At 44.6% G+C, this 26,712-nt stretch overlaps 1 protein-coding gene across 1 annotated transcript in view; it reads left to right on the forward strand.

Moving 5' to 3' along the window:
* LOC103181814 (synapsin-3) overlaps nt 1-26,712 on the forward strand; it is a 95,214-nt gene that overhangs the window by 12,704 nt on the left and 55,798 nt on the right. Inside the window, exons 2-4 of the mRNA XM_042335290.1 lie at nt 9,379-9,966; nt 12,050-12,107; nt 21,351-21,442. Of these exons, the coding sequence (XP_042191224.1) occupies nt 9,662-9,966; nt 12,050-12,107; nt 21,351-21,442 (455 nt within the window). The 5' untranslated portion in view covers nt 9,379-9,661. The remainder of the gene's footprint in view (nt 1-9,378; nt 9,967-12,049; nt 12,108-21,350; nt 21,443-26,712) is intronic.

Here is a 26,712-nt window from a genome sequence, read left to right on the forward strand (position 1 = left end):
CACTTAAGAGGCGAGCGTATAGGCTCTCAGCTTTCCATCACCACTTGTCAGATGTTTCTCTTGAACATACGGAGACTTTGTAAAGGAAGCCATCAGACTAGCTGCTCAGTGTCAGCATAAGAGGCTAATCTGAACCTGTCATATTTTAGACACACCAAGTTCAATCAGCACAAGACTTTAATTTTCATAGCGTATAGTCAAATGAGAAATCTTCATCTTTCAATGATGGTTTCTCGCAATGAAAGATCGAGTGTGAGGTATGTGTCAGTCTGGCTCAGTTGGTAGCATTCTTGCTTCTGAGTCAGCAGGCTGTGGGCTTAAGCCCCAATTTGAGGCTTTGAACTCACACAGTCTAGTCTTAACACTTTATATGGTTCTATTACCGTTATATGTACTCCCACGATATGGCTCGCTCTCCCTTGAGGTGTACTGTGTGGCCTCTGTGTTCAACCCTCACAAATGAATGCAAGTCCCTACAACTAGGTGTAACTTGACTAATGAGTTCTTCCATGACGCCAGGTACTACCAATTGCTATTTAAATTAAAGCAAATCGGGAAGCTTCAGTCAGTCAGAGGTTTATTTTACACTTCTGTGACCTAGGCTGAGCCTGTTTGTGTATTCCCGCCTTTGATTTATACAGAAAGCTTGAGTTAAGCGTGGTTAAGTTAACTCAACTGAATTTTGTTTTAACTTCGATGAAATCTACACCCCTCGGGATTCAACCTTAAACGACACGATAAATATCAACAACCACAACTATGAGATAACAAACATTAATCACACTTAAACTACACACGCTAGCAGCCATTTGCAATTAAGATAATGTAAAAGTGCACAAAGGACCAACCTCTGACTGCTACTTATCAACAGTCAGAGCACACGGTCCTTGTCCTTTTATGGGCATTGAACCTCTCCCCAAATTAGGGAATCCAATGGCAATTGTATTGCACCAATTACTTGATGTAATTGGTTTCTTTTTTATGTCCAATCAGATCCTCCCCTCAGTTGCCTAATGGAGGACAAGTACACTTTCATTTGTGCATTGGAATGGTTAAATTACCTGCCAAATTGTTGCAATCGACACTAGAGTCAGGCTTGATGGCACCATGAGTATCCAAAATGTTAAAGACACAAAAAAGAGTATTTAAAGTGCTGCTCAATATATTTAAACAGCAGATAGGGATAGAAAACAAAAGGGATGACTGTGACACACTCCAGTGCTAAGAATTGTTTGTGGTGCTATCTTTTGGATGAGACATTAAATCAAGGCTCCATCTGCAGGATGAATATTGACGATCCTATGGCACTCTCTGAAAAGAGAAGAGAGTTTATCCTAGTATCGTAGCTAACAAACACTTTGTGGGTGTTTGTGGGACATTGCTCTGCTCAAATTGGCAGCTGCATACACCAAACGTACACAGTCACTACATTTTACAGTAGAAACTCTTCAAGGCGTCCTCCTAATGTGAAAGGTGCTATACCAAATGCAAGAATTATTTTTTTATCCCAACCAGGAAAGAGATCTTCATGCAATAACAACTTGCAATTATATAGAGGTTAACTATACCTTATCTCCTTCTACATAGTCCAGGGTTGTGTTATAATAATAATTCCTCCTCACCCCCCATACAGACACACAAAAATACTCCTAGCTGTCTTGAGATATCTGGGGGATGGATTTCTCATTGACCGGATAGGGTTAGAGGTGCACAACCATTTATAAGAATGCTCTTGTTCATGTTTCACAAAGATTGCAACAATTAAGGAGAGTAGGACACTTTATAGAAAACACCTCTTTTGTGTGCACCCTGTGCGGGCAGCAAATAATAGCAACACTTGCATTCAATATAGTGCCTTATTATGTCACCCTTGAGATGTTGCAAAGTGCTTCACAGGATATACTGTAAGTAGAATAATGGTAAGTGCGTTCTCTCAAGCAAGAGTACCCAGGTTTGATTCCTGGGCGGGCAGTATTATTGCCTCTATTCTGCCCTGTTACACTGTCAGTTACCAGTTATTTGGCCCTGTGAGGCCTTCTGTTTCTCCGTGTGTTTTGTTCACTGCAGGCATGTTCGTGCCTGGACTTATGGCTTCTCGCTGACCCTGGAACAGATGGCTTGTGCCCGACATGTACACTCACAAAGTATTCTACTGCACTTATGAATTGCAGTAAATCTACCGCTGCCAAGTTGCAACAGCCATTGTGGTGTGTGTAAGGATGTGCAAAGCACTTGTAACATTCAGCAAATGTTTGAGTCCTGTAATTTGAGCACTCGCCTCGCAAGTGAGAGGACCTGGGTTCAATTCCCGGGCAGAGCAAAATCTTAGGCAAGTTTCCTTACTCCATATGTCTCTATTTACCTAGGAGTAAGTAGGAACCCAGTTGTCAGTGGACTGGTAGATCGCTTTACGAAGGTAATAATCCCTTAAAACAAAATGTGGTCATTCAATCCATGACTGTTTGTGGGTCATGGCTTCACACAATTGGCTGCTGTGTTTTGCCCACAAAATATAGTAAATTCACTTTAGAGTATATTCTGTGAAGCACTTTGAGATGTCTCAATGACGTGATGCGCTGTATCAAATACAAGGATTATTGTATTATTAAATGACAGGAAAGTCAAAGAACTTTCATTTCTGTTTGCCAAGATACTATCGATTGAGCTGTCAGTCACTGGGCGTGTGGCTCGGGGCAGATGTCTGGACAGTGTCTCCTCTCACCACTCTTCACTGTCCTCAGGCTGATTAGTCATGATCCGTTTCTCAGCTGCTGAAAAACTCACCGTTATTCACCCTGCTGGCATGCACACGTATATAAAAGGCTGTGCGCAGTGAACAGCGGGGGAGCAGATGACGAACGGGAAGCTGTGCGTTACAAATCATCCCACCCACCTGGACACTTCACACTGAATCACAGCATGATCCCAGAGCCTGGAGAATCCACTCTTGGTGCTTCTACAAGCAACTTCAGCACCGACAGACTGGAGAAGATATATTTATTTATCAGGATTTTGGCAGGAATTTGAATTGGGTTGTGTATTGGAGCACTGTGGTGTTTGTAACGGCGTATATCTTCCCAGGGCATAATTTTAGTGGGATTTACTGATATCACTATGGACTGGAACTAATGCTATGAGCTCTGAGCAGTCCGAGCCTCAGTGTGAGCTGGTGTCACTGTATAGATCACAGTGTGAGCTGGTATCTCCCTCCTACCTCTCCGACCTACTATCCCCGTACCTACCTGCCCGTACCCTCCATTCCTCTGGCTCCGGTCTGCTCCACATCCCCCGCCCCAACCGCCCTACCATCGGTGGCCGGGCCTTCAGCCTCTCAGCCCCTAGGCTCTGGAACTCTATCCCCCAGTGCCTTCGCCTTGCCTCCTCCCTTTCCTCCTTCAAGGCCAGTCTCAAGACCTTTCTGTTTGACCATGCCTTCAGCTCCCCTCTCGACTCTCTACCCCCTCCTCGCTCCCTCCCTTCCCTCACCCTGACCATTTCCCCCCTGCTCGGGTCCTAACCCAACTGTACAGCGCCTTGGGACGTCCTCCCAACGTGAAAGGCGCTCTATAAATGGAATCTTGTTGTTGTTGTAGAGACCTCACTATGAGCCAGTGATGCTCCAGTATGTAGAAAGAGGAGCTTATTTTCCACTGGTCGGTAAATTTGCTAAACTTTGTGTATGTCAGGAGGAAAATCCAATGGAAACATGGCAAGTTGAGGAGTTATGTGGAGAGCTCGGGCAACACTAGTAGTGTTCTGCTGCTCTAAGAGAACACAGATGCCCTGTTCTGATAGGAGTTCGCTGTCACCAGCTCACAGTAAGAGGCGGTCTCAGCAGGACAGAGGAAATAATTGCAGCTCAGGGCTTCTTAAAAGAGTTACTGGAGACAAGCCCATAAATGTTAATGGGATTCCTTATTGATAAATTTGCCGCAAATGTGGTCTCCAAATATATCAAATGGCCTGCAGCGACTCTCAGTGATCTAGTTCTGGAGTGGAGCTCCCACAAGAAATTCTAATGGGATTCCTTATTATGGAATCTGTAAAGAAACAGCTCAAGGGTGTAGCAGTACATATAGATGGAGGTGATGAAGATTGGGTGGTTTGTACAGACAGACATGAAATACTCCATGAAACAATGAGCTGTCTTGCACTGGAGGGTAATGGCAATGTCCCCGGAGGAAATAACTGACTCATTTTTTTGGGGGGAGTGGGGGCTATATCCATATTGAAGAGATTTTCTTGACTACCTTTTGAAAATACTTCAGCAGGAGCTCTGTACAGTGACTTATTCACACTTGTGCATCAGCTAAATTATTTCTGTACAATACCACACAGGTCTGCATTTGAACCTTCTGTGCACTGAGGGTTCAGACACAGTGCACATCATCAGATATTTCAGTACAATAGTGGATATTTCTATACTCAAACTTTCTATATAGGAAGAATTCACACAGGCTATGTGTTAGAAATTGCTGTAAATTCTTTTGGACAGCTGGGAGCCTGTCACTCAAGGAAATGCTTGGCTGTACTTAAGAGTTTCCAGTTCTAGCTCCCCAACACCTGTAGAAGAATCAACAACTTGCATTTATATAGCATCTCAGAGCAAAGTTTCTCTTCACCAGATCTGGACTGCACAACCTTTCTCTCAGGTTTCCAACCATATCACCCCTGTGGGTTGGCAGAAGCCAAGATAATAATAATAATCCTGGCATTTGATATAGCGCGTTATCACATCTTTGAGACATCTCTAAACACTTCACAGAATATACTGTAAAGCAAATTAAATGTATATTTTGTGGGTGAAATGCAGCAGCCAATTGTGGACATCAGTGTCCTATAAACAGCTGTGGATTGAGAAACCAATTTTAAATTTTTTTTAAGGAATTATTACCCCCAGTAAAGCGATCCACTGATTGCCTAACAACCAGATTCCTACTTACTGCTGTAAGCAGAGGTGAGGAGTAAGGAAACTTACTTAAAGTAAGATGGGACCTATTGGGACTCCAAAGCCCATATTAAGGTGTTGTTGGAATTGAACCTAAGGAAAATCCATGAGGCACTGATAAGCTTCCTGCTGCTCATCCAGCTCAGATGATCCTTATTGCTTGAGCATTTGGTTGCAAGGTTAATAGAAACAGAGTGGGATATTCAAAAAGTAAAGGGAGTTTCCTGATCCTGGTCAATAATTTTTAGATATAAAATTGGTGTTTCACTTCATGGCTGTTTGTGGAACATTGTTGTGAACAAATTGGCTGCAGCATTCACTACACTTTGTAGTAAAAGCCAATGAAGGGTTTTGAGATGTCTTTGATAATATGATAAGGCGCTATATCAAATGCAAAGATTATCATTATAAGGCACCCAAACCTCTTCTTCGACCAGGTTTAAAGGGAGATACAGAGAGGTTGAAACTATAATCCTTTAAATCCGAGACAAGAAAGAGCAAACAAACCCTTTAAAAGTCAGTGACACAATCAGTATTCTTATTTTGATTTGTTTTCAACAGTGGTATTTGAAGTTTGGCTCTGACATTTTGTCTAGAGAGATTATTCTGGGGCATTAGGCAAAATATTAAGAAATCTGTTCAGAGCTGGCAGGATGTGTCAGAGCTTCAAAGGAGGTGATGAATTTGTGTTTATTTTATCACTCCTGCTGGACTAGAAGAACATAAAACCCAAGCACAGCAAAGCAGGTGGTATTCATTTCAGTTGGACATTTAAATAATCTGTCAGGGAAAGAACTCCTTAATCTTTCAACAACGTACAACTGCTGTCGGATTAATTAAAGCTTTCAGAACTGGTATGGTTGTTAAATTTCTGCTCCGTGCAGCAGTGTTTGGAGTGAGAGAGAGAAGGTGCTTCTCAGCCAATGTCCTGGATCACAGCCAAGAAAGCCCTGAACACTAGTCATTAACTGGCAACACTCTCAGTTCTGACAACTAATTGGCCCCTTTCATTTAAAAGCCCAATTGGGACATCAACAGGAAGGGCACAGTCTTAGGCTTGAAATTCTACCTAGACTTAGCCTGATTTGACTTTGCGCAGAATTGTGAAGAATGCATAAATTCAGCCATAACTAGGAAGCCATTTCTTATTAAGAACGGTTTCTGAATTCAGACTGAATTTAAAATTGATCCACAATAGAGCTGCGTGAGCTTATGTTTTAAGCCAAAATGGTCCCGCCGGATGAGACGTGGTGGTATTTTAAACTAAAGGAGTCTGAGCAAGATGGTTTGTATAGCATCAACTTGCATTTATATAGCACCCATCATGCGGAGCAGCACCTAGGAGCGCTTAATAAAAGAAACAAATAATTTATCTCTACTCTCTCTCTGCACATATCTGCCTCTGGTTCATTAGAAACTCGAGGTTAAAGGCAAACCAGATTGGGAAAAATTTGGATATTTCAGCTTCAACCAGAAATGTTTAGTTAGTCACGTTTGGTTTTCAAGGTCTGCTTCACGTAATCACAGGAATTTGCAATGCAGAAGGAAGCCATTCAGCTTATCGCATCTACATCGGCTTTCAGAACACATGTCATTTTAAAGATGTTGCGCCTTTAAAATGTTTATTTCTTCTTTTTAAGTCACCTGAACCAAAGTATATTATTATTATTAATAATAATCCTTGCATTTGATATAATGCCTTAACACATCATTGAGAAGTCTCGGAAGGCTTCACAGAATCTATTGTGAAATGGATTGACTGTGTATTTTGTAGGCAAAATGCTCCAGCCAATTGTGCACAGTAGTGTCTCACAAACAGTCATCAATTGAGTGACCCAATTTTTTACCCTCAGAAAGCAATCTGCCAAACGACTATCAACAGGATTCCTACTTACTCCAAGGTAAACAGAGGCGTGTGGAGTAAGGAAACTTGCCTGAGGTTTCACCTGCCTGGAAATCAAACCCGGATACCCTCTTTTGCTATTAAAACCTTACATTAAAACACAGTGGTTGGCTACTGAATCCCCGAGGTGAAATGCAAAACCATGAATGCACAGGAGTTGACGGTGCTTGCTGCTTGTTTCAGAACTCTCCAAGCAATGGTAACACCGAGCATTGGTCCATTCTGTGCCAGCTGGGGCAGCACTCACCATCAGAGGAGGGAGGGTACTGAGCTGGTCTGTGTATGTGTCTGTCTATATATACCCATTATTATGACTGTAGATACTGCTGAGTGACTGGAATTTAATTGGACCTGTGGTTGCTCTCTGAGAACTGCTCCAGGGATAAACTCAAATTTCAATCAGTCTTCCTGGATCAGGAAAGAATTAACGGTGGTAGGAAGTTTGGTACAGGTGGGAATGCATCGGGTTAGACTACGGAATACAGAGTCCCTACACATTCCAGTAAATCCTGTGAAGCGCTTTGTTATGTCTTGATGATGTGAAAAGCGCTAAATCAAATACATGGTTTATTTTGGTCAGTCGGGTGTCTTGACACATACATCATCATGCTTGAAAGTATCCAAATCAAACTGAGAATTCCATGATCCCGCCTATGCATTGGATATTGCAGAGATAGATTGTTGGAATGGAATGCGCCCTCTCTCTTGAGGGACATATCCTGTTTACCAATTTCCGGAGATTATTAGGCTCAGGTTGGCCAAGGCTTTTTAAAAGCAATGCCTGGCAACTGTTCCCATTGCTTGTCCAGCTGGGACAACCCTGCCCATTAGTGCTTTGGCTTGCAAGGTTCACAGGAGCTGAGTGGGAAGAGCTCCCGACCCCCCCGCCCAGCGACCGGTCTGGCGTACGTGACCGTTCTTCACCTGAGAGCCAAGGGGCCGGATGTAGAGGACATCACAGCCAAGCACTTGATTAGACAAATATTTTCCATCAGCAATCATTATTGGACAGTGATCAGAAGCCGCAATCCTAGGTGATTCTTTCCCCACCCCATCCCCAACTAATCCAGGGCACAGAAACCAATTGTAACAGCCAACGGTTGCCACAAGTGAGCTGAGCTAACATCAGTGAACGTGTGACTCGTGTGGTCTATGAGCTCTCTTGCTGCTCTGCTATAGACATCCCTTTCTCAATGGTTGATCCAAAGATCACACTGATTGAGCGCTCTTACACTGTGCACGAGCAGATGATTCAACGACTGTGACATCTTGTCAAAGCATTCTTGTATTCGTGCTGTAAACGTTGCGCCGTTCGATAATGTTACATTGCTGTGAAGTGAAAAATATTATTGATGTAACGTTATTGAATGTTACTGAGATTTTGCCCTATCTTTTCTGAAAATCAATGTGAATTTTAATGCGCATTTGTGTACATGTATGCATATTTGTGTGTATGTGGGTGCATACGTCTGTGTACAAGGGTTTAATGATCAAAGCAGGTCCAGCGCCTTGGGATGTACTTCCCGATGTGAAAGGCGCTATACAAATGTAATTTTGTTGTTGCTGTTGTTTGAGGTTGGAGTCCCAGCCTCACCTGCTGCTTCTGCAACTTCTCCTGCACGCAATTCATGACTACCCTCAGTCTCCAGTCGGTGCTGGGCCCAGTGGTTAGAGCACTCACCTTGCAAGCAGAAGACCTGGGTTTGATTCCCGGCAGGGCGAAATCTTGGGCAAGTTTCCTCACTCGCCTGATAATAACCCCTCAAGAAAAAAAATATTAATTTGGTCACTCAATCCACGACTTTGGTACACTGCTGTGCGCAATTGGCTGCCGCATTTCGCCCACAAAATATACAGTCAATTCACTTTACAATCTATTCTGTGAAGCGCTTTGAGACGTCTCGAAGACGTGAAAAGCGCTATATCAAATGCAAGGATTATTATATTATTATCTATTATACATTCTGCCACAGCGACTGCGAGGAGAATGGGTCTGGATTTCACCGTGTGCAGCTCTTCCGTTCCCTCTTGTGGCTGACTGCAGAACGACACAGAAGGAGCTGACCAGCAGACTGTCTACAGTATAATGTAGATTTGATATAGCGCCTTATCACGTCGTTGAGACGTCTCAAAGTGCTTCACAGAATATACTGTAAAGTGAATTGACGTGTGTATTTTGTGGGTGAAACGTGGCAGCCAATTGTGCTCAGCAGTGTCCCACAAACAGTTCCAAAATATTGAGTGGCCATATTTTTTTTGAAGCGATGATTACACCCTTTGAAAAGCATTCTGCCAATTGACCAACAACAATAACAACTTGCATTACTAAGCGCCCCTCGTTCAAGGTAGCGTCCCAGAGGGCTTGAACAACCGGGTTCAAATAGTAACAGTAGAGGCGTGTGGGCTTTCCCGAGACATCCCTTCGCTGATCCCAGCTGTGTCTGGCCAAGTGCAGGAACTCTCTTCCCCCACCGCTGTCACCACCCGAGTCTGATCATTCATACGCCTGCTTGTTTGTTCTCTGCAGGAAGGATCAGCGCCGCTTGCTTGGGAGGTCGGGGCACGGCAGAGGAAGGCTCGTACACCCGCAGCTGATCGTACACATCCAGTAGCACGCCGGGGCTGGACGCCCTCCCGAGACATCCCCTCGCTGAGGCCCTGAGCGGCGTCTCGCAGCCTGTACGAGGCTTTGACGGATTGCAAGCCTCTCGCTCCAGACCTCGCTGACCGTCCGTCCGCTCAGACCGCAGCCTAACCCACGAGCCTGAGAACGTGAGCTTCCGCCCTTGCCCCACACAACTCTTTGCAACATGAATTTCCTGCGCCGACGACTCTCCGACAGCAGCTTTGTGGCTAACTTGCCGAATGGCTACATGATGGACCTGCAGCGGCCGGACAGCTCCCCGGTGTCACCGGCCCCTGAGCGCCGGCAATCATCCGCCCCCTCCACAGGCACTGGCATCCTCAGCTCCATCACCAACGTCGTCAAGCAGACCACAGCAGCCGCTGCGGGGCTGGTGGAGCAGTCGGGGAATGCTCCCCCTGCCGCCCAGGGCCCCCCCGCCGTCCGCAAGCCCAAGATCCTCCTGGTGGTGGATGATGCCCACACGGACTGGTGGGTTCCTCAGCAACAGCATCGGGAGCTCTCGGGGGAATTCACACTGCATGGGAGTTGGGAATTGGGTAGGAGTGAGCTGGAGGAGGGGAGATCGTTGATAACTTTGGGGAGTCCAGGTTATAATAATCCTTGCATTCAATATTGTGCCTCATCACACGTCTCAAAGCGCTTCCAGAATATACTGTAAAGTGAATTGACTGTATTTTGTGGGCGAAATGTGACAGGCAATTATGAACAGCAGTGTCCTACAAACAGCCATGGAGTGAATAGCCAAATTATCTTTCCTTTTTATCCTCCATTTGACTAGCAACCGGGTTCCTACTTATTATTAGGTAAACAGAGGCATGTGGAGTACGGAAACTTGCCTAAAGTTTCGCCCCATCCAGGAATACATATCAATATTATGTTCCCAGAACTATAATATTGTATTTCGTCTACAAGCCCCACTGAAACTTTACAGTAAATCCTATGAAGCGCTTTGAAATCTGCCTGATTGGAAAGGCGCTATATCAAATTCAAGGATTGTTGTTATTTTTATCATCATGATGATGTGGGAGGGGCTCCTGAGGCCTGGCTGTCAGTAAGTAAAATCATCGATGTGTCCGCTTCCACACGGGCTTGTGAGGAGCCCTTGGAGAGGCTTGTCAGACAGAGCACTGACTGATCTGGTTAGTGTGGGGCATAGAGTGGTTGAGCTGCTGTCAAATAGTCAGCAGATGGCAGACAGTGACTGCTCGTGGCTCCAGACTCCGTCTGAGATGACAATTCATTGCCTCATAATAATAACAGTAACAATGATAAGAATAATCACATTGTCCAGATGACTCAAAGTGCTTTGCAAGATTTACTGTGAAGTATAGTGATTACATATATGTAGGCGAACTACAAAACCAACAGCTAATGTTTTTGTTCGGTAAATGGTTTCCTTCCTGGACTTCTAGATTCGTTTGTTACTTCCCGCACTGCTCTGTTTTTGTTGGCCCTTAATCTGAGGTATTAAATGAAATGGTCCAAATCTTCTGGACGTTTAGGAAGTGCTTATAATAATAACTCATCCTACTCCACGACATTGCTGTGCGCAACTGGCTGCCTGCCGCGGTTCACCCCAAAAATTGACGTCTCGACAACATGATAATCTGCTATATCAAATGCAAGGATTGTTATTATTTATTTAATATCCACCTGAACAGGCAGATGGGACCTTGGTTTAATGTTTCATCTGAAGGAGATGTGCTTGTTGTGTGTTCTCATGTTCCTGGGAGCTGGGCTGGGGAAGGCCAGGTGTCTGCCACTTTGGAGTTTTTGCAGCTGCTGGTGAGAGATAGAAAGGAGATTTCGCTTCCCATCGGTGTTTGGTCTGGAATTAAAGACAGCTCCCACAGCACACTAACAGCTGTGCCAGTGAATTGCTCTGGGAGGCAGGAGGTTTGTCTTCCTATCTCTGGGTCTATGGGACACACTTGTGTGCACATCAGCGCTAACCCGTCTCCTATCCCAACATCCTCAATAATGGAGTCCTGTATCATAGGGATCAGTGCGCTCGCCTCACAAGTGAGAGGACCTGAGTTTGATTCCCGGGCCAGGCGAAAACTTAGGCAAGTTTCCTCACTCCATATGCCCCTGATTACCCAGCAGGAAGTAGGAACCTGATCGTTAGTCGATTGGCGGATCACTTTCTGGGGGAAAAAAAAGTTGGTACTTCAGTCCACGATTGTTTGTGGGATACTGCTGTGGGCAATTGGCTGCCACATTTCGCTCACAAAATATACAATCAATTCACTTCACAGTATATTCTGTAAAGCACTTTGAGATGTCTCTACCACCTGGTAATGCAGGCCATACATTTCTAATTCCCATCTGTGATGAATTTGATCAGCGGCACACGAAGGCGGGAGGGGAAAAGAGTCACTGGGTCCAATTTGCGATTTCTTAATGGGATTTCTCAATAAGAATTGTTCCTCTGAGCCCAGTGGTGTTCCAGTGCACACCAACCTGTGTCCTCTCTGGTGTGTCACATGCAGCCCGGGCACATATTTCTGATTCTCCTTGGAATAAGTTGTATTCTCTTTTCTTCTCTCAGGGCCAAATATTTCCGCAGCAAGAAGGTACTGGGAGACTGCGAGATCCGTCTGGAGCAGGTCAGAGCACAAGTCTAACTCTGCTCTCCCTCTGTCTCTCCGACTCTGTCTTTTTGTCTGACTTTGTTTGTCTGTATGTCTATGACACTGTCTTTCTGTTTCTTCTCTCTGACCCTGTCACTCTCTCTCTCTGTCTGACTCTGACTCTGTCTCTTTCTCTCTCTCTCTCTGACCCTGACTTGAGAGGGCATAATCTGATAGGCAAGTTGGCTTCAGTGACTGGAGGGTTGAACTGATTCACGCAAAGGAAAGCCAGGCCCTTCCTGTTCAAAGACTCAATTGCTTGGGTTTAAAAGTTCATCATGGGAATCTGACAATACTTGACGAAGTGTAGGGTATGTGTGTGTGTGTGTATGTATGTATGTGAGGGGGTGAGGGGGGGGGGTGGTGGTGGAATAGTCTGATGGGTTCAGTGATGGGGGAAGAGAATTATCCACGATATCAATAGATGGGTGAGGAAGGGGCCCCATGGCAGCAGTAGGAGAGGGAGAGAGGAGCTTCTGGGGTGCTTGCCCACATTTCTGTTCCACCTGATGGTGCCAGGTGCACAATGTCTTTGTTTTCTGCCAAATACAGGAGAACGGTGAGCTGTTTTTATGTATTTTGGGGGCGTGGGGTGGGCGCCTGGGTTTGGAGAGCTAAAGCCACACATCAGAGATTTAAAAGATCTACAATTTGAGCCACATCACAGATCGGAGGGTGACCTAGTCCAGGCCACTTGTCTCATTTCAGACTCATTGGAAGGACGACACCCCCAGCACTGTATGGGGTCTCAGCCTAGACTGCGAATCCAGCCGACAGCCTTGACTTGGTAATTGTAATTTCTGATTTCGAAACAACTGATTGTGAAAGTAACAGCCAGGGAATTGCAAATCCCATGCTGGGGAAGGCTGACAGAATGTGGCTGGATCTGCTGGTCTGGCAGTCAGCAATCACAAGCAGATTATTATCAAGCTGAAATTTGCAAGTGAAGGCAAAGCATCCAGCTTGTAAATGTTGTATCTGAAACTCTTATATGATCATTCAGAGGCTTTCATAGGTCTGCGAGAGAGGAGGGTTGACGTGTGTTTGTTCTATGGTTCAGGGATGCTGGTTTAAGCAGAAAAGGTGGTGCCAGATTAGCTCAGTTGGTAGCACTCGGCTCTGAATCCGAACGCTATGAGTTCAAGCCCCACGTCGGGACTTTGAATTCGCAGTCTTGGCTGACACTCCACACTGTGCTGGGGTGTGTCGTCCTTCTGATGAGGCATCGAACAGAGGTCACATCTACCTGTTCAGGTGGTCGTTTAAAGATAATAATATGAAGAATCCTTGCATTTAATATAGAGCCTTATCATGTCATTGAGACGTCTCAAAGCACTTCACAGAATATATTGTAAAGTGGATTGACTATGCATCTTGTGGGCAATTTGATCCCATTGCACTGTTTGAAAAGAGAAAGGAGTTTTTCTCAGTGTCCTAGACAGCAATCCCCCAAATAAAATTGGACATTCACTTCATGGCTGTTTTTCTGGATGTTGCTGTGTGCAAATCAGCTGCCATGCTTACATACAAAATGCACACTTCGCAATATATCCTGTGAAGAGCTTTGAAGTATCTGACCTCCCATTGTGAAGGTTGCTGTATCAAATGCAAGGATTGTTCAATTTGGTTTTAAAGTTGTTCAAAGTGATTTTAAACTCCATGTTTAACAGGCCTGTTAACACTGTTATCAGGTGGGGCAAAGTTTCCTTACTCCACACACATCTAGTTACCTAGCAGTTGTTAGTAAACTGGTGGATCACTTTCCAGGGGTAATAATCCCTCCAAAAAAAAAATAATTTGGTCATTCAATCTACGACTGTTTGTGGGACACTGCTGTGCGCAATTGGCTGCCGTGTTTCGCCCACAAAATATACAGTCAGTACATTTTACAAAATATTCTGTGAAGCTCTTTGAGATGTCTCAATGATGTGATCAGACGCTATATCAAATGCAAGGATTATTATCATCATTATTATTATCTATTCCCATCCATTCCCATAACATGGAATTCCAAAGTACCAAACTTCTTCCCATTCTCTCCCACCATGCAGAATTGAAGATCCATGTGTACCATTTAAACATCCTGCAGTTTTGGGAATGAAGTGCAGTTCTCCTAGGTCTGTGCACTGACTGGAAACCTTTCACAGGCAGTTCCCACCCACTAGATTCAAAGCCTTGTGCATAATACAGTAAATGTAGTTTTGCGAAGTGCTTTTTTTTGGCTGGGTCGAAATTGGACAGCAATATGAATGACTAAGCAGGTCATGGTATAGGGATCTGCAAGGGGCTATTTATAGTTAGGGTCAAAAGAAAACCAAATCCACAAAGCCTTTGCTGTTTATTGGGATCCAGCTGTGAATGTAAACTGGTGGCAAGTAAACTCTTAATTCTCATCAAATCTTAAGCATGTCCAAGCTTACCTAGCAGTAAACAGGAACCCGGTTGTTCGTCGATTGGTGGATCGCATTCCGAGGCTAATAATCCCTCCTCACAAAAAAAGTTTAGTCACTCAATCCACGACTCTTTGTGGGACAAAGTGGGAATGGGAAGGGGAGGAGTGAGAAACCAGATGTTCCTCTTGCATTGTCACCTGCTTCTACAAAAGCCCTCAGGAGACAGATTTTCATATAAACAGCCAGTAATCGGAGAGACCTACAAAAAATCCATAACGCAGCTGTGTTTCGATACTGCTCAAGAGGCTGTATCCATTCATTCTGTGTATTCACATCCATCTGTACCTTATCATTCAACTGCATAAAAGCCAAGCACTGTGCCAGACCAGAATATTGTTCCCATAACTGTGGAAGATCTCCAACACCTCTCGTTTGTTCTCAAAAAGGAAGACTAAGAAAGTACAATTATGTTAGAAGGATCTGTATCTTCTTCTCCCCCTTCCCGGAGAGATCATGAGCCAACATCTAACAATATGAAATCTAAGTGTGTTACTTCAGCCCCGTTGTGTGCATTAGTGAAATCCTATATTATATTTGTAACCATACACTCAATTTAGAAAAGGTGCCCCTGCACAATGTGGAGGGAGTTTTACCCTTTGTCTAACCCGCATTGTATCTGACCTGGGAGTGATTGATAGGGCAATGTGGAGGGAGTTTTAATCTGTATCTAATAATAATGAGAAATATTCCTTGCATTTCATATAGTGCCTTATCACGTCGTTGAGTCGTCTCAAAGTGCTTCATAGAATATCCTGTGAAGTGAATTGACTGTGTATTTTGTGGGTGAAACACAGCAGCCAATTGTGCACAGCTGTGCCCCACAAACAGTCGTGGTTTGAGTGACCAAAATTCTTTTTTGGGGGGATTATTACCCATGGAAAGTGATCCGCCAATCGACTCGGGAATCGAACTAGGTGCTCTTGCTTGAGAGGAGAGCACGCTAACCACCATGCTACAGGACTAACCTGTGCTTTATCTGACTCGGGAGTTATTGCTAGGGCAGCGGGGCTGGAGTTTCAACCTGTATCTAACCTGTGCTGTATCTTACCTGAGAGTGATTGATAGGCCAGTGTGGAAATGTGATTCATTGCTGAGAAGCCAGCACCACGTTAGCTCACGACAGCCGAGGAGAAGAGAAGGGACAGACTCTGTACAGTGAATTCTCTCGGAGGTCTGAATTCTTGGAGCTTATCTTCTACGCTGAGGCAGGGCACTGAAAGAGTCATCCACTTGGGGGGATGGGGGGTGGTGGAACACATCACAGAAACACCTAAAGACTCACAGAACAAAGCTGCTATTGAAGTGAATGGCTGGTCTTTTATTTAAGATCACACAGGCCATAGGCTCCACAAGCTTGGTTGAGAGGGCCACATGCAGTTGAGTTTCCAATTGTATCTCTTTAGTGTTTTTCTCTAAGGTATAGGCCATTCTGTTAATGTGCTCAGCAGAAAACTAGCCTGGTGTTTTCTGGATCCCCAAGTACTTCTCAAGTGGCTAAGACTCAAGTATTGCCCAGTCAGCACTGTTGCACAGCCTGTAATTAGCGGATTAAAGGGCAGCTGAGCACCTCTTCTGCTGGTGCTCAATAAAATGTGTTTTCATTCTCTAACAATGGCAATGGTGGAACGCAGGAAGACCACCCAGTCTAACAGATACTCCGCTCCTCCCAATATATTAACGTGTGAGCTGAAACAGTGAGTGTTGTCAGCCTATTTAACTATATAGTCAGTACTGTCCATGAACACACATTTCTGGGTGGAAGAAGAGGGTCATTAGATAAAGATTAGGAATCCTCCTGGGAGGGTGGGGGCTTGGGGGTTGTGGAGAGGTAAGCGGGGTCTCTTTGGAGCTGAACTGGCTCCAAGGTGACATGCTTAGAAACGGAATGTTGGAATCAAGCCCTCTCTCCCTCCCTCGCCCAGATCTACATCACTAGGCCAGGTAGAATAAGCTGACTCAAACAGATCAAGGGATGTGGGTTGACCCTGGAACTGTTGTGGTCCATGTGCCTCAATACCACACTCTCTCGCTCTGTCACGCTTACTACTGAACCAGGGGGAGCCACAAAAAATAACAATTTTCAGGTAGGTAATGAAGGGACCTATCCCCTATTCCTATATAAATCCTGTAGGGTAGTGGTTAGGGCACTCATCTTGTAAGCGAGAGGACCTAGGTTTGATTCCTGGGCAGGGCGAAACCTTAAGCAAGTTTCCTTCCTCCACACGCCTCTGTTTACCGAGCAGCAAGTAGGAACCCGATTGTTAGTCGATTGGCCTGCTCAGTGTAGAATCCTATTCTCCAGTGATGTGGTAAGTGGGCTCCATTCCCTATCTTACATAATCCTTGCATTTGAGTTGCGGAGACCTGTAGCTCGGTGGTTAGAGCACTCGCTTTGCAAGCGAGACACCTGGGTTCAATTCCAGGCAGGGCGAAACCTTGGGCGAGTTTCCTTACTCCACACGCCTAATAATAATCCCTCCAAAAAAAAATAATAAATTGATAATTTTCAATCTACGACTGTTTGGGGACACTGCTGTACCCAATTGGCTGCCACGTTTCGCCCACAAATATATGGTCAATTCACTTTACAGTATATTCTGTGAAGCGCTTTGAGACGTCTAGAAGATGTGAAAAGCGCTATATCAAATGCAAGGATTATTATTATCTCTGCACATGCCTGTGCACAATTGGCTGCTGCATTTCATCTACAAAATATACAGTCAATTCACTTTATGGTATATTCTGTGAAGCTCTTTGAGATGTCTTGAAGACATGCTAAGGCACTATATCAAATGCAATGATTATTATTATAAATGATGCTGATCTACTGATCCTAGTAAGATACCATACGTAAGATCAGCTAAGTTAAGGTACTCCAGCAAAATAACCTGTATGTATACAATCTGTGATCCCCACATGTGATGTTTTTAAATGCTGCTGGCACCACCTGGAGTTATGAATGGAATATTTACAAGATCACAAGATTGGTTTGGATGAATCATCCTTCCAATCTCATACAAAACACGCATCCTTCCATCTCCACATAACTCATCAAGCTACTTTTTAAATGAGTCCAGTGACCTGGTCTTTATCACCCTTTCTTGCAACCTTGTCCAGTCATTGATTACACTCTGTGAAAAGAAGAACATCCTGGTATCTGTCCTAAAATTGCCCTTTACAACTCTAAACGTATGTACCCCTGTTCTACTGTCATATTACATCCTAAAGTAATTATCTGGGTTTACTTTGTCAATCCCATTTAAAATATACCTCTATGAGGTCCCTTCTGAGTGGTCTTTAAAAGCTCCGAGACGCTACCCTGCGTGGATGGAGATATATAAGTGCATGTTGTTGCTTTTGTTGTCTTCTCTCAAGACTGAAGAGCCCTAGCATGCTACGTCATTGCTCACAGCTCATTCCTCTACCACTGGGAACAACATTGTGCCCAATGTGTACAGCACTGAAAAGATGGAGCCAGTTAACCCTCCCTCCTTGTGTGTTTTCCACTCCAATTGTTCCAGCTCCTGCGGGAACATTCTGTATACGTAACCTCTAGACTGTGAATGTAACCCAGCAAATACTCCAGAATATTTATTTGTCCCCACTATCCAACCTGGACTCCTTCCCTTCAGACCACAACACTGCCCTCTAATTGCCCACCTGTCCGCCTGCCCCCAGCAACACAGAAATCATTGGGACCAGTGGAGTGTTTGTCTGTCTCGGGCTGCAACTCTCCCTCTCATATGGCTATTTGTAAACTGCCCCCCAGCTTTGAGCTGAAAAAGTGAAGAGAAAGAAAGACACTTAGCTTGTTCTTGAGCACTACACTACAGACTCTCAAACTGAAACCAGAAGGCTTTTCAAGGACAATCTCCTTTGATATCCTGACATATTGTACCTATTAGTGTTTATGGTTTTGTGTTTTACTGTTATTTTCTATAAGTGAAGTTGGAAGCTCTCTTGCCTCGGAGCGTCTGATCTGTAAGGTATAATCCACCTTCGGCAGTGAATCCGATAGTGTGCATGAATCCTCGTTAAAACACAGTACCACAGGCTTCATTGTCACATAATTGTTAATCCTCTGGCAACTGATAGAGCAGAACACAGACTGCTTTGCTTGTCCCAGGGATAAAGATTCTGCCTGTGGGAACAAGGTCACTGAGCATCAATTTCTTCCACAAACCACTCACTATCTTCCTTGTCATTGAGTCTCCCCCCCCCCCCCCTCCTCTAGTTGTACTCTGAGTCAAGTATTCCCCCCCTCCCCACCTTTACCCGTCATTGTAAAGTTCCCTGAGATATTATTCTATATGAAGTGTGTCCTACAAAGGCAAGTCATGGTTGTTGTTTACTTTGAGCTTCAGGCTCGATTTCCGGACAGAACAAAATCTTAGGCAAGTTTCCCTACTCCACGTGCCCCTGTTTACCTAGTGGTAAGTAGAAACACGGTTGTTAGTCGATTGGCGGATTGTAATATTCCCTCAAACAAAATTGGTCACTCAATCCATGACTGTTTGTGGGAACCTGTGTACGCAATTGACTGCACATTTTGCACACAAATACAGTTAATCTACTTCACAATTCATTCTGTGAAATGCTTTGAGACATTTCAGTGAAGTGGTGAGGCACTATATGAAATGCAAGGATTATTATTATTAAGTCCCTTGTCTTCCCCCCTGTATCGTTCCTGTGAATATAGCTTTCCCCTTTTGATATAGCTCCTTGTCACATCAACAAGATGTCTCAAATCACTTCATAGGATTTATTGTAAAGTGTAGTGACTGAATTTTGTAGTTTATCGCAGTAGCCAATTTGCGCTCAGTAAGTTCCCACAAATTGCTATGGCGTGAACGATCAATTTTGATTGAGGGACTGTTGACAAGGACACCAGGAGGGAAATACCCTACTCTTTTCAAACAATGTTGTAGGATCTTTAATATACATCGAATTAAGCACGTCTCAAGACCCTCCTCTTTGACTGAGCCTTTGACCACGTTCCTACCCCTCGGTTTAATGTCTCATCCAAAGGATGGCTTCTCCAATAACGCAGGACTCCCCCAGCGTTGCATTGGAGTGTCAGCCTAGACTGAGCTGAAACCACACTGGAAAAGACCAGTGATGTGTGGGATCAGAATTAATCTTTAATTTCTCCCATTGGAATGAACAGAAATGTGAAATTAACAGGAAGTTTCTGTCTGACATATGCGATGTAGGTCCACATTTTCATGGTACGCTGATATACTGGCCCACCCCACATTGGCGGTCGGGCCTTCAGGCAATTTGGAACTCCATCCCACAGTCCCTTCACCTTACACTCTCCATTGCCTCCTTCAAGGCATGTCTCAAGACCCTCCTCTTTGACTGCGCCTTTGACCACACTCCTACCCCTACCCTCCCTGCCCTCCACCTCCCATTAACCCAACCCCCAGCTCGGGTCCAAATCCCTGACTGGCCAGCACCTTGGGACGTTCTTCTGACGTAAAAGGTGCAATACAAATATAATTTTTTGTTGTTGTTGTACCCTGAGCATTCCCAGGTGAGGAGTTGGGGCTCTTTGTTACGTGCTGGTTCCCAGGTTGTGCAGCCGGGACATCTGCTATTGATTTTGCTCTGTCAGAATCCCTGATTGTTGCTCATTAAGGAGTATTGTGCTGGGAGCATTTCTGTGTCGTGGTGTGCAGTGCAGGTTGTGTAGAATGTTTCTGTCTGTTGCTAACGCCTGCCAGACGCCAGAACCACCAGGTTATGAAAGGTGCAAACTGGCTTCTGTTATTTTAAAGCTCGTAGGAGAGTCGGGAACAAGCTTCACCTATATTAATAAACCCATTTTATTATCATAGGTGAAGCTTGTGGCAGCTTTTTTACATCCCATTCTCATTGCTCATGGCTCCAGGTTCACATCAAGACTCAGGTATTATTGACTGTTAGTACTGGTGTGTGAGAACTTTAGCATGGGCTGGAGTGTGGCACTCTTATTATACAGTCCCATAATGTTGTGGGTAGTGCGCTCGCCTTGCAAGTGAGAGGACCCGGGTTTGATTCCCGGGCGGGACAAAACCCAAGGCAAGTTGCCTTATTCCACACTCCTCTGTTTACCTTGCAGTAAGTAGGAACCCGGTTGTTAGTCGATTGGAGGATCGCTTTCCAGGGGTAATAATCATTCCAAAAAAAATTACGACTGTTTGTGGGACATTGCTGTGTGCAATTGGCTGCCATGTTTCACCCACATTCAGTTCACTTTACTACATATTCTGTGAAGCACTTTGAGACGTTTCAACGACCTGATAAGGAGCTACATCAAATCTAAGGATTTTTATTATTACTGTAGCACGGGCTGAAGTATGACACACTCAGGGTATAGCACACAGGTAGTAAGGAAGGGCTTTGAGGTGTCTTTTCAACATGACAACATTCTATGTCAAATGTAGGGATTATTAATACTATTAAAATGGCACATGATTGAGGTCAGCTGAACCTATTCAACTCCCCCTCTTCTGCATCTTAAGTTTACTTTCCATTCTCTTTCAGGTAATGGTAAGTGTGTGTCGATGACCTGTATCATTTATAAGTGCAGCGATAAAGGATCGTATCTGGGCTTATGTAAACTCCCAGATGTGCAGCAAGGAGTGGTGGGGATCGGGATTACACAAGGGATATTACCCCCATTGTAACTCACTGGGGGAGAATAAGAGCTTGTCACATTGGCACGGTACAACATATCTGGGGTGGTGATGTTCATCCCTTTCCTTCTCATCTATTCCCACAGGCAGAATTCTCAGAGCTGAACCTGGCAGCATACGTGAACGCCGGATGTATGATTGACATGCAGTTGTTCAGGAACGGGACACGGGTAGTGAGGTAAGACAGCGATACTTGAATCTTCCCCTCACCTGGTGCTCTTTGAGATTATGTTAAAGGTGCATTACAAGTGAAAGTTGTTGTTTTAATTCAGCAGAGCAATTGAGTTCGTGGAGCTGGAGTGCACCAGTGCGGTACTATAATTTGTGGGATGGGGAGTGAGAATACACTGTAACTGTGATATTTGGGGTTGGAGTGTGCACATTGTGTTGTATGGGAAGTTGAGTGTACACAGTGATGTGTGGGGTTGAATTGTGTATTGGGATGAGTGCTTTCTTGCTGAATGCAATGTTAGACTGGGAGTTATGTCAGGAGAATGAGACCATCCAGGTCAGCCTCAGCACAAGCGGATCAGTGAGAAGGTTGTGAACTTGTTGGATCAGCCTGCGGGAACTGTAGGGAGGACTATGCGGCTCACGTTGGAAAAGTACAGCGTGTTTCTTTAAATCTGAAACCCAGCCAAGGGAAGCAAAGGTTTGGAGATTACAAACCAGCCCTTGTGGTGAGGAAAACAATCCTGCTCTGGCCTCAGAGGCTTTACAGAAAAGGGCAACAGCTTGGAAATAAACCAGAATCAGTTTGTTTAAGCTGTTCAGAGTATAATATTTTCTGGTATCTTGAATTTCTCTCTCTTTCCATCATCTGCGCTTCATACTCACCCCGAGTGAAAGCCTGGGCAGAGCTAGGGGTCCACTGTTGCCACTCTCTGACCTGGCACTCCTCAAGCCCCTGCTTGGATTCTGGGACCGCTTGGATATATTTCGTCCACAAATTACATATTCAATCTACTTTACATTATATTCTGTGAAGGGCTTTGAGACATCTCAACAACGTGATTAGGCGCTATATTAAATGCAATTCTTTCCCATTCAACTACTGGTTGGGTTGAACAGAATTGATATCTCGGAGACGACAAGTTAGAAAGCCATTGTTGTGTTCCGAGGATGGATTGAGAAGGGGTCACTGTACAGTGAATCTCTGGTGGCAGCACTGAAAAGATTGTGAAACAAAATCTAGCTCCTCCCAGTCATCTGCTTTCAATTGAAGAAAAATTTGGCAAAACGTGATCTGGTTTTACTCTTGGACTATTTAAGACTTTAATCGTAAAATGGATCGGGGCTGGTTCCTTTTGCAGCTTTTATTGCAATTATATTTTCCTCCTAATGTTCTTCTTCTGACAAACACTTTGCAAAAATAACAGGACAGGATTATTTACTGTAGGAGATTTGGATGGTTGATTATGTACAGGTACTTATCGGTTACAGGGTTTTGGGTTAGAGAATGGGCTATAGAAACAGGAGTTAGAACATTCAGTCCCTCGAGCCTGTTCCGCCATCCTATCATATCATGGCTGATTGTACCTCAACGGCATTTACCTGCCTTTGCTCCATATCCTTTGATACCCTTCCTTAACAATGGGCTGGGTTGTTCAGTTACATATTAGGATGATCTCTATCTCTTTCTATCTGTGTATAATCTGTTGTGAGTCTGTGCATGTTTCTGTGCGTGTTTCTCTGTGTCTGCCTCTTATTTTCTGTCTTGTCTGACTGTGGAGTAGTGTCCTGTATCCTGGAAATTATGTTGAGATGTAAGTAACATCAGGAATCTCAGTCAGATAATAAAGTGCACACGAGACGTGCTCAGAGGCAGGTTGCAGGCTATGTCCTACCCGGTGATGATGTGAGCAGGTGCTAGATGGAGATTAGTTGGTTGGTCCACCAGTGAGGGAAGAGATGAGCCATCGATTAGGGAGGTTGTGGTTGGATTGCGCAAACCTCATACCGACCAATCCTCACCATCGCTCGGGCCAAACCCAGGTGGCATGATCCTCGGCAAGGGAATCACGAGACCCAAAGAAGATCCCGAAAGAGGAGAGTTTGTATCTAACAGAAGTGCCTTTCATAAAATATATATAAATGTTATATAAATAACTGAGCAGCAACGTGTGAACAAAAAGCACAAAGTGTTCTGTTGGGTAAGAGCTGGCTGGTCAGTGAGGCAGCCACAGGATGTGGTTTTTGATCCATGCCAACTTCTGACCCTGCCCAGGAGGAGGCGCTCTAACAAGCACAGCCTTGTGTTGCTGTCAAAGACCAGTGGAGACTTCATTTCCACAGGAATACATGTTAATGATAGTTCCCTTTCTAATCCTACATCGCCTAAGGCACTACGCGAAATACTCAATGGAATTTGTTTCCAATTATGTCTCAGAGACATAGGCTTTCTTTTTGGTCAGTTGGGTATCTGATATGTGTAAAAACTCACCACAATGCCCAAGAGAATCCAAACCAAACTAAGAATTCCACATATATATGTCACCTACAAATGGAACTCACTCTGCTTACCTAAACCCGGAGAGCATTGGTTGCAGTTTGGCGAGAGCTAACGCTTGGAGCCCCCAGAGTGTCTGTTGGGTGTGCTACTGATGTTTAATCAGCTAAAACCACATAGCTTACCACTGAAAGTCAGACAGGCTTTCTGCTGCTAGGACCACCCCACCTATTAGGGCTTTGACTTGCAGGGTTAATGGGAGCCAAGCGAGAAGAATCTCTGTCCCCCATGATTGTCATCAGCAGTGCCTGGTGTCTTGTGGACCTGCCTGTCTCAGGAACCAGACTACTAAGACCACCACAGAGGATTGACTTGATTCCAGCATTCCATTGTGAATTGAGCTCATCTCCAAGGAGACCCCACTTAACCATTTTTACTCTGTATCTCAGCCATGCTGTTCCTGACCTGTAAATATTGGATGGGATGGAATAGAGGGAGCTCCACTCTATTTCTAAGCCATATTGTATCTGACATGAGAATACTGGATGCTGACTCCAGGTGTGAAAAGTGTGGAAGTTTTCCATTATTCAGCGCAGGCATCCTACACCTCTGAGTGAGTATAAAATGTGACCCAAAAGACAACTACTTAAAGCCCATCTGATGTGCTGAGAGTCATAAGCACACACAGATTGGCAGATTAATTTGAAGGGTCGGAAGGGTACCCTTTAGTGTTAGTATTGGTGTGTGTGTGGGGGGAACTGTAAGCACAATTCTAAACTTTTAACAGAGGGGTGTGTGTGTGTTCCTACATTGGCAGAGAAACCATTTTCATTTGCCAAGAAGGCTTTCATCTCCTTTCGAACCTCGTCCCCAGTTGAACGCTCCTTCTGTATGACTCCCAACACAAACAATGGTGTCGCTGTTCAGCTCCGTCCTGCTGCCTTTCCAAATATTTTGCAACTTTCTTCACTGCTGAGCCTTGCTTTTCAAATTCAAAACAAGAATGAGAAAGTCACGCACATTCTCGAGTGAAAGCCTCCCCGCTGTGTGTCCCCTCCCACCGGGTGAGCGCTTGTTTTAGGGCTTCTGTGGGTCCACAACAACAGCAAATAACAACAACAAATTGCATTTATATTGTGCCTTTCATATCAGAAAGATGTCCCAAGGGGCACATGAGGTACACTCGAAAAGGAAGATCTTGAGATTGTCCTTGAAGGAGGCAAGGGAGGTGGCAAATTGGAGGGGCTCCAGGATGAAGTTCCAGAGGATGGGGGCAGAAAACCAGCCCAATTGGAAACCACTCCAGTAGTGCTCCAGCTTAGTAGTTTGTAGTCGGGGGAGGGAGGGAAGTAGATTCTTAACTCTGCTGCTCCTCCCAGCAAGTTGTGGTAGAGGAATTTATAGATCTGGAATGATATCTAGTCAAAGTCCGCAAAAACATTTTATCTTAAAATTGAACATTTTCCACAAACTTGTGAAAAATCCTTATCTTCAGCCTTAATTTGCAAACAGGTTTCCTGTGGTTCTTATAAAAGAAGCTTCCAATTAAGGAGTTTTTCACAGTCTGCAGGATCTAAGACAAAATGGTCTCATTGGCTGAGGCAAGGTCTGGTTGTGTTCAGCTCCCTCCCCCATAGCCCTTTGCTGAGGTTGATGCGATGTTTACACCTGAATACAAAGCAGAGAAGACAAACACAGAGCAACAAACTGACCGTTCGTCATAAAGGAATTCCACAAATCCCTGCTAACCCTAGCCGTGAGCTGGTCTGATCCTGCACAGGGTGCTTGAGATCCAAAGCCAGTAGCGGATCTGCTTAAACATTATACTCTGTGGGTACAGGCGTTCCTTTATGTTTTAAGCAAGTCGGATGCCACACGGTCAGGTGTCACGTGGTCGGATTTCCCATGGTTGGGAATCATGTGATTGAATGTCACACAGTTGGACGTCACCGAGTCAGATCTCATGTGGCCACCTGACACATGGTCAGATATCATGCGGTTGGAGATTAGATAACAACAACTTGCATTTATATAGCACCCTTCAAGCACGGGAGCGTCCTAGAGTGCTCACAGCGGAGTAGTCTATCAATGAGCCAGGGGTCTTTAGGCAGGATTTGAAGATGAGGAGGCAGTTGGGGTACCTAGTTGGGATGTCACACAGACAAATTGATCGCTAGGTGCTCTTGACTGCTGTCGCTGCAATTTGTCAATAGTTTATGCAGATGGATTACTGGGTCCCAGGATGTACTCGCACGGAATGGAAGCGGCACGCAGACAGGCTAAAGGTGCTGGAGCTTAACCGTACAACCTTTCAGAGCCATCGAACAGAGTTCAGTTTTGCTGCCTCCTGTAAGAGTTCTGCTGTGGGGTAAAAAGACTTCAATCTTCAGGAAATAAATGTCATTTACGGGGCGATGCCAGAGTGGGCAATATGACAAGTCCGGTTCTGTTCAAGGAACCCTAGTGAAGCAGCTGTCCTCTCGCTTGTGAGGCGAGTGCTCTAACCGCTATGCTACAGCACATCCGCTTTTGTACCTTCTATAAAGACTCTTTAACCCTGACTCCTGCTGTCAAGTGTATAATTAAGTGAGGCTCGGGCTAGGTTGAGTTGACCTTTAGGACTAGAGCGAGAGGAGTAAAATGAACAACTGCAGACAGTCTTACAAGGAAATGGTGGCAAGGGTGAGCTTGGCTTTTCCTTAGTCAGGAATGCAAAGATAAAACGTTCTCCGGCCTAAGAGGATTGCTGCATCTAAACCTATGCACTGGGTGCCAGTCAACCTCACTGGCAGGCACCAATCCTCCCAATTATGTTGCTTAATGAATGTTTCATTGTATTGCACTCACCCTGTAGCGTTGATGTCTGTCAGATTAGGGTGTCCTTTCTGTCACAACATGTTCTCGCTTATGTGGGACTGGTGTTTTCTACATGACCTTCCAGATGCTTGATTGTTCACCACCCTGATACATTTTTATGTTGTTTTTTCCATTGCCTCTTT

Source organism: Callorhinchus milii, unplaced genomic scaffold, assembly GCF_018977255.1.
Source record: "Callorhinchus milii isolate IMCB2004 unplaced genomic scaffold, IMCB_Cmil_1.0 Scaffold5, whole genome shotgun sequence".
NCBI classification, from domain to species: domain Eukaryota; kingdom Metazoa; phylum Chordata; class Chondrichthyes; order Chimaeriformes; family Callorhinchidae; genus Callorhinchus; species Callorhinchus milii.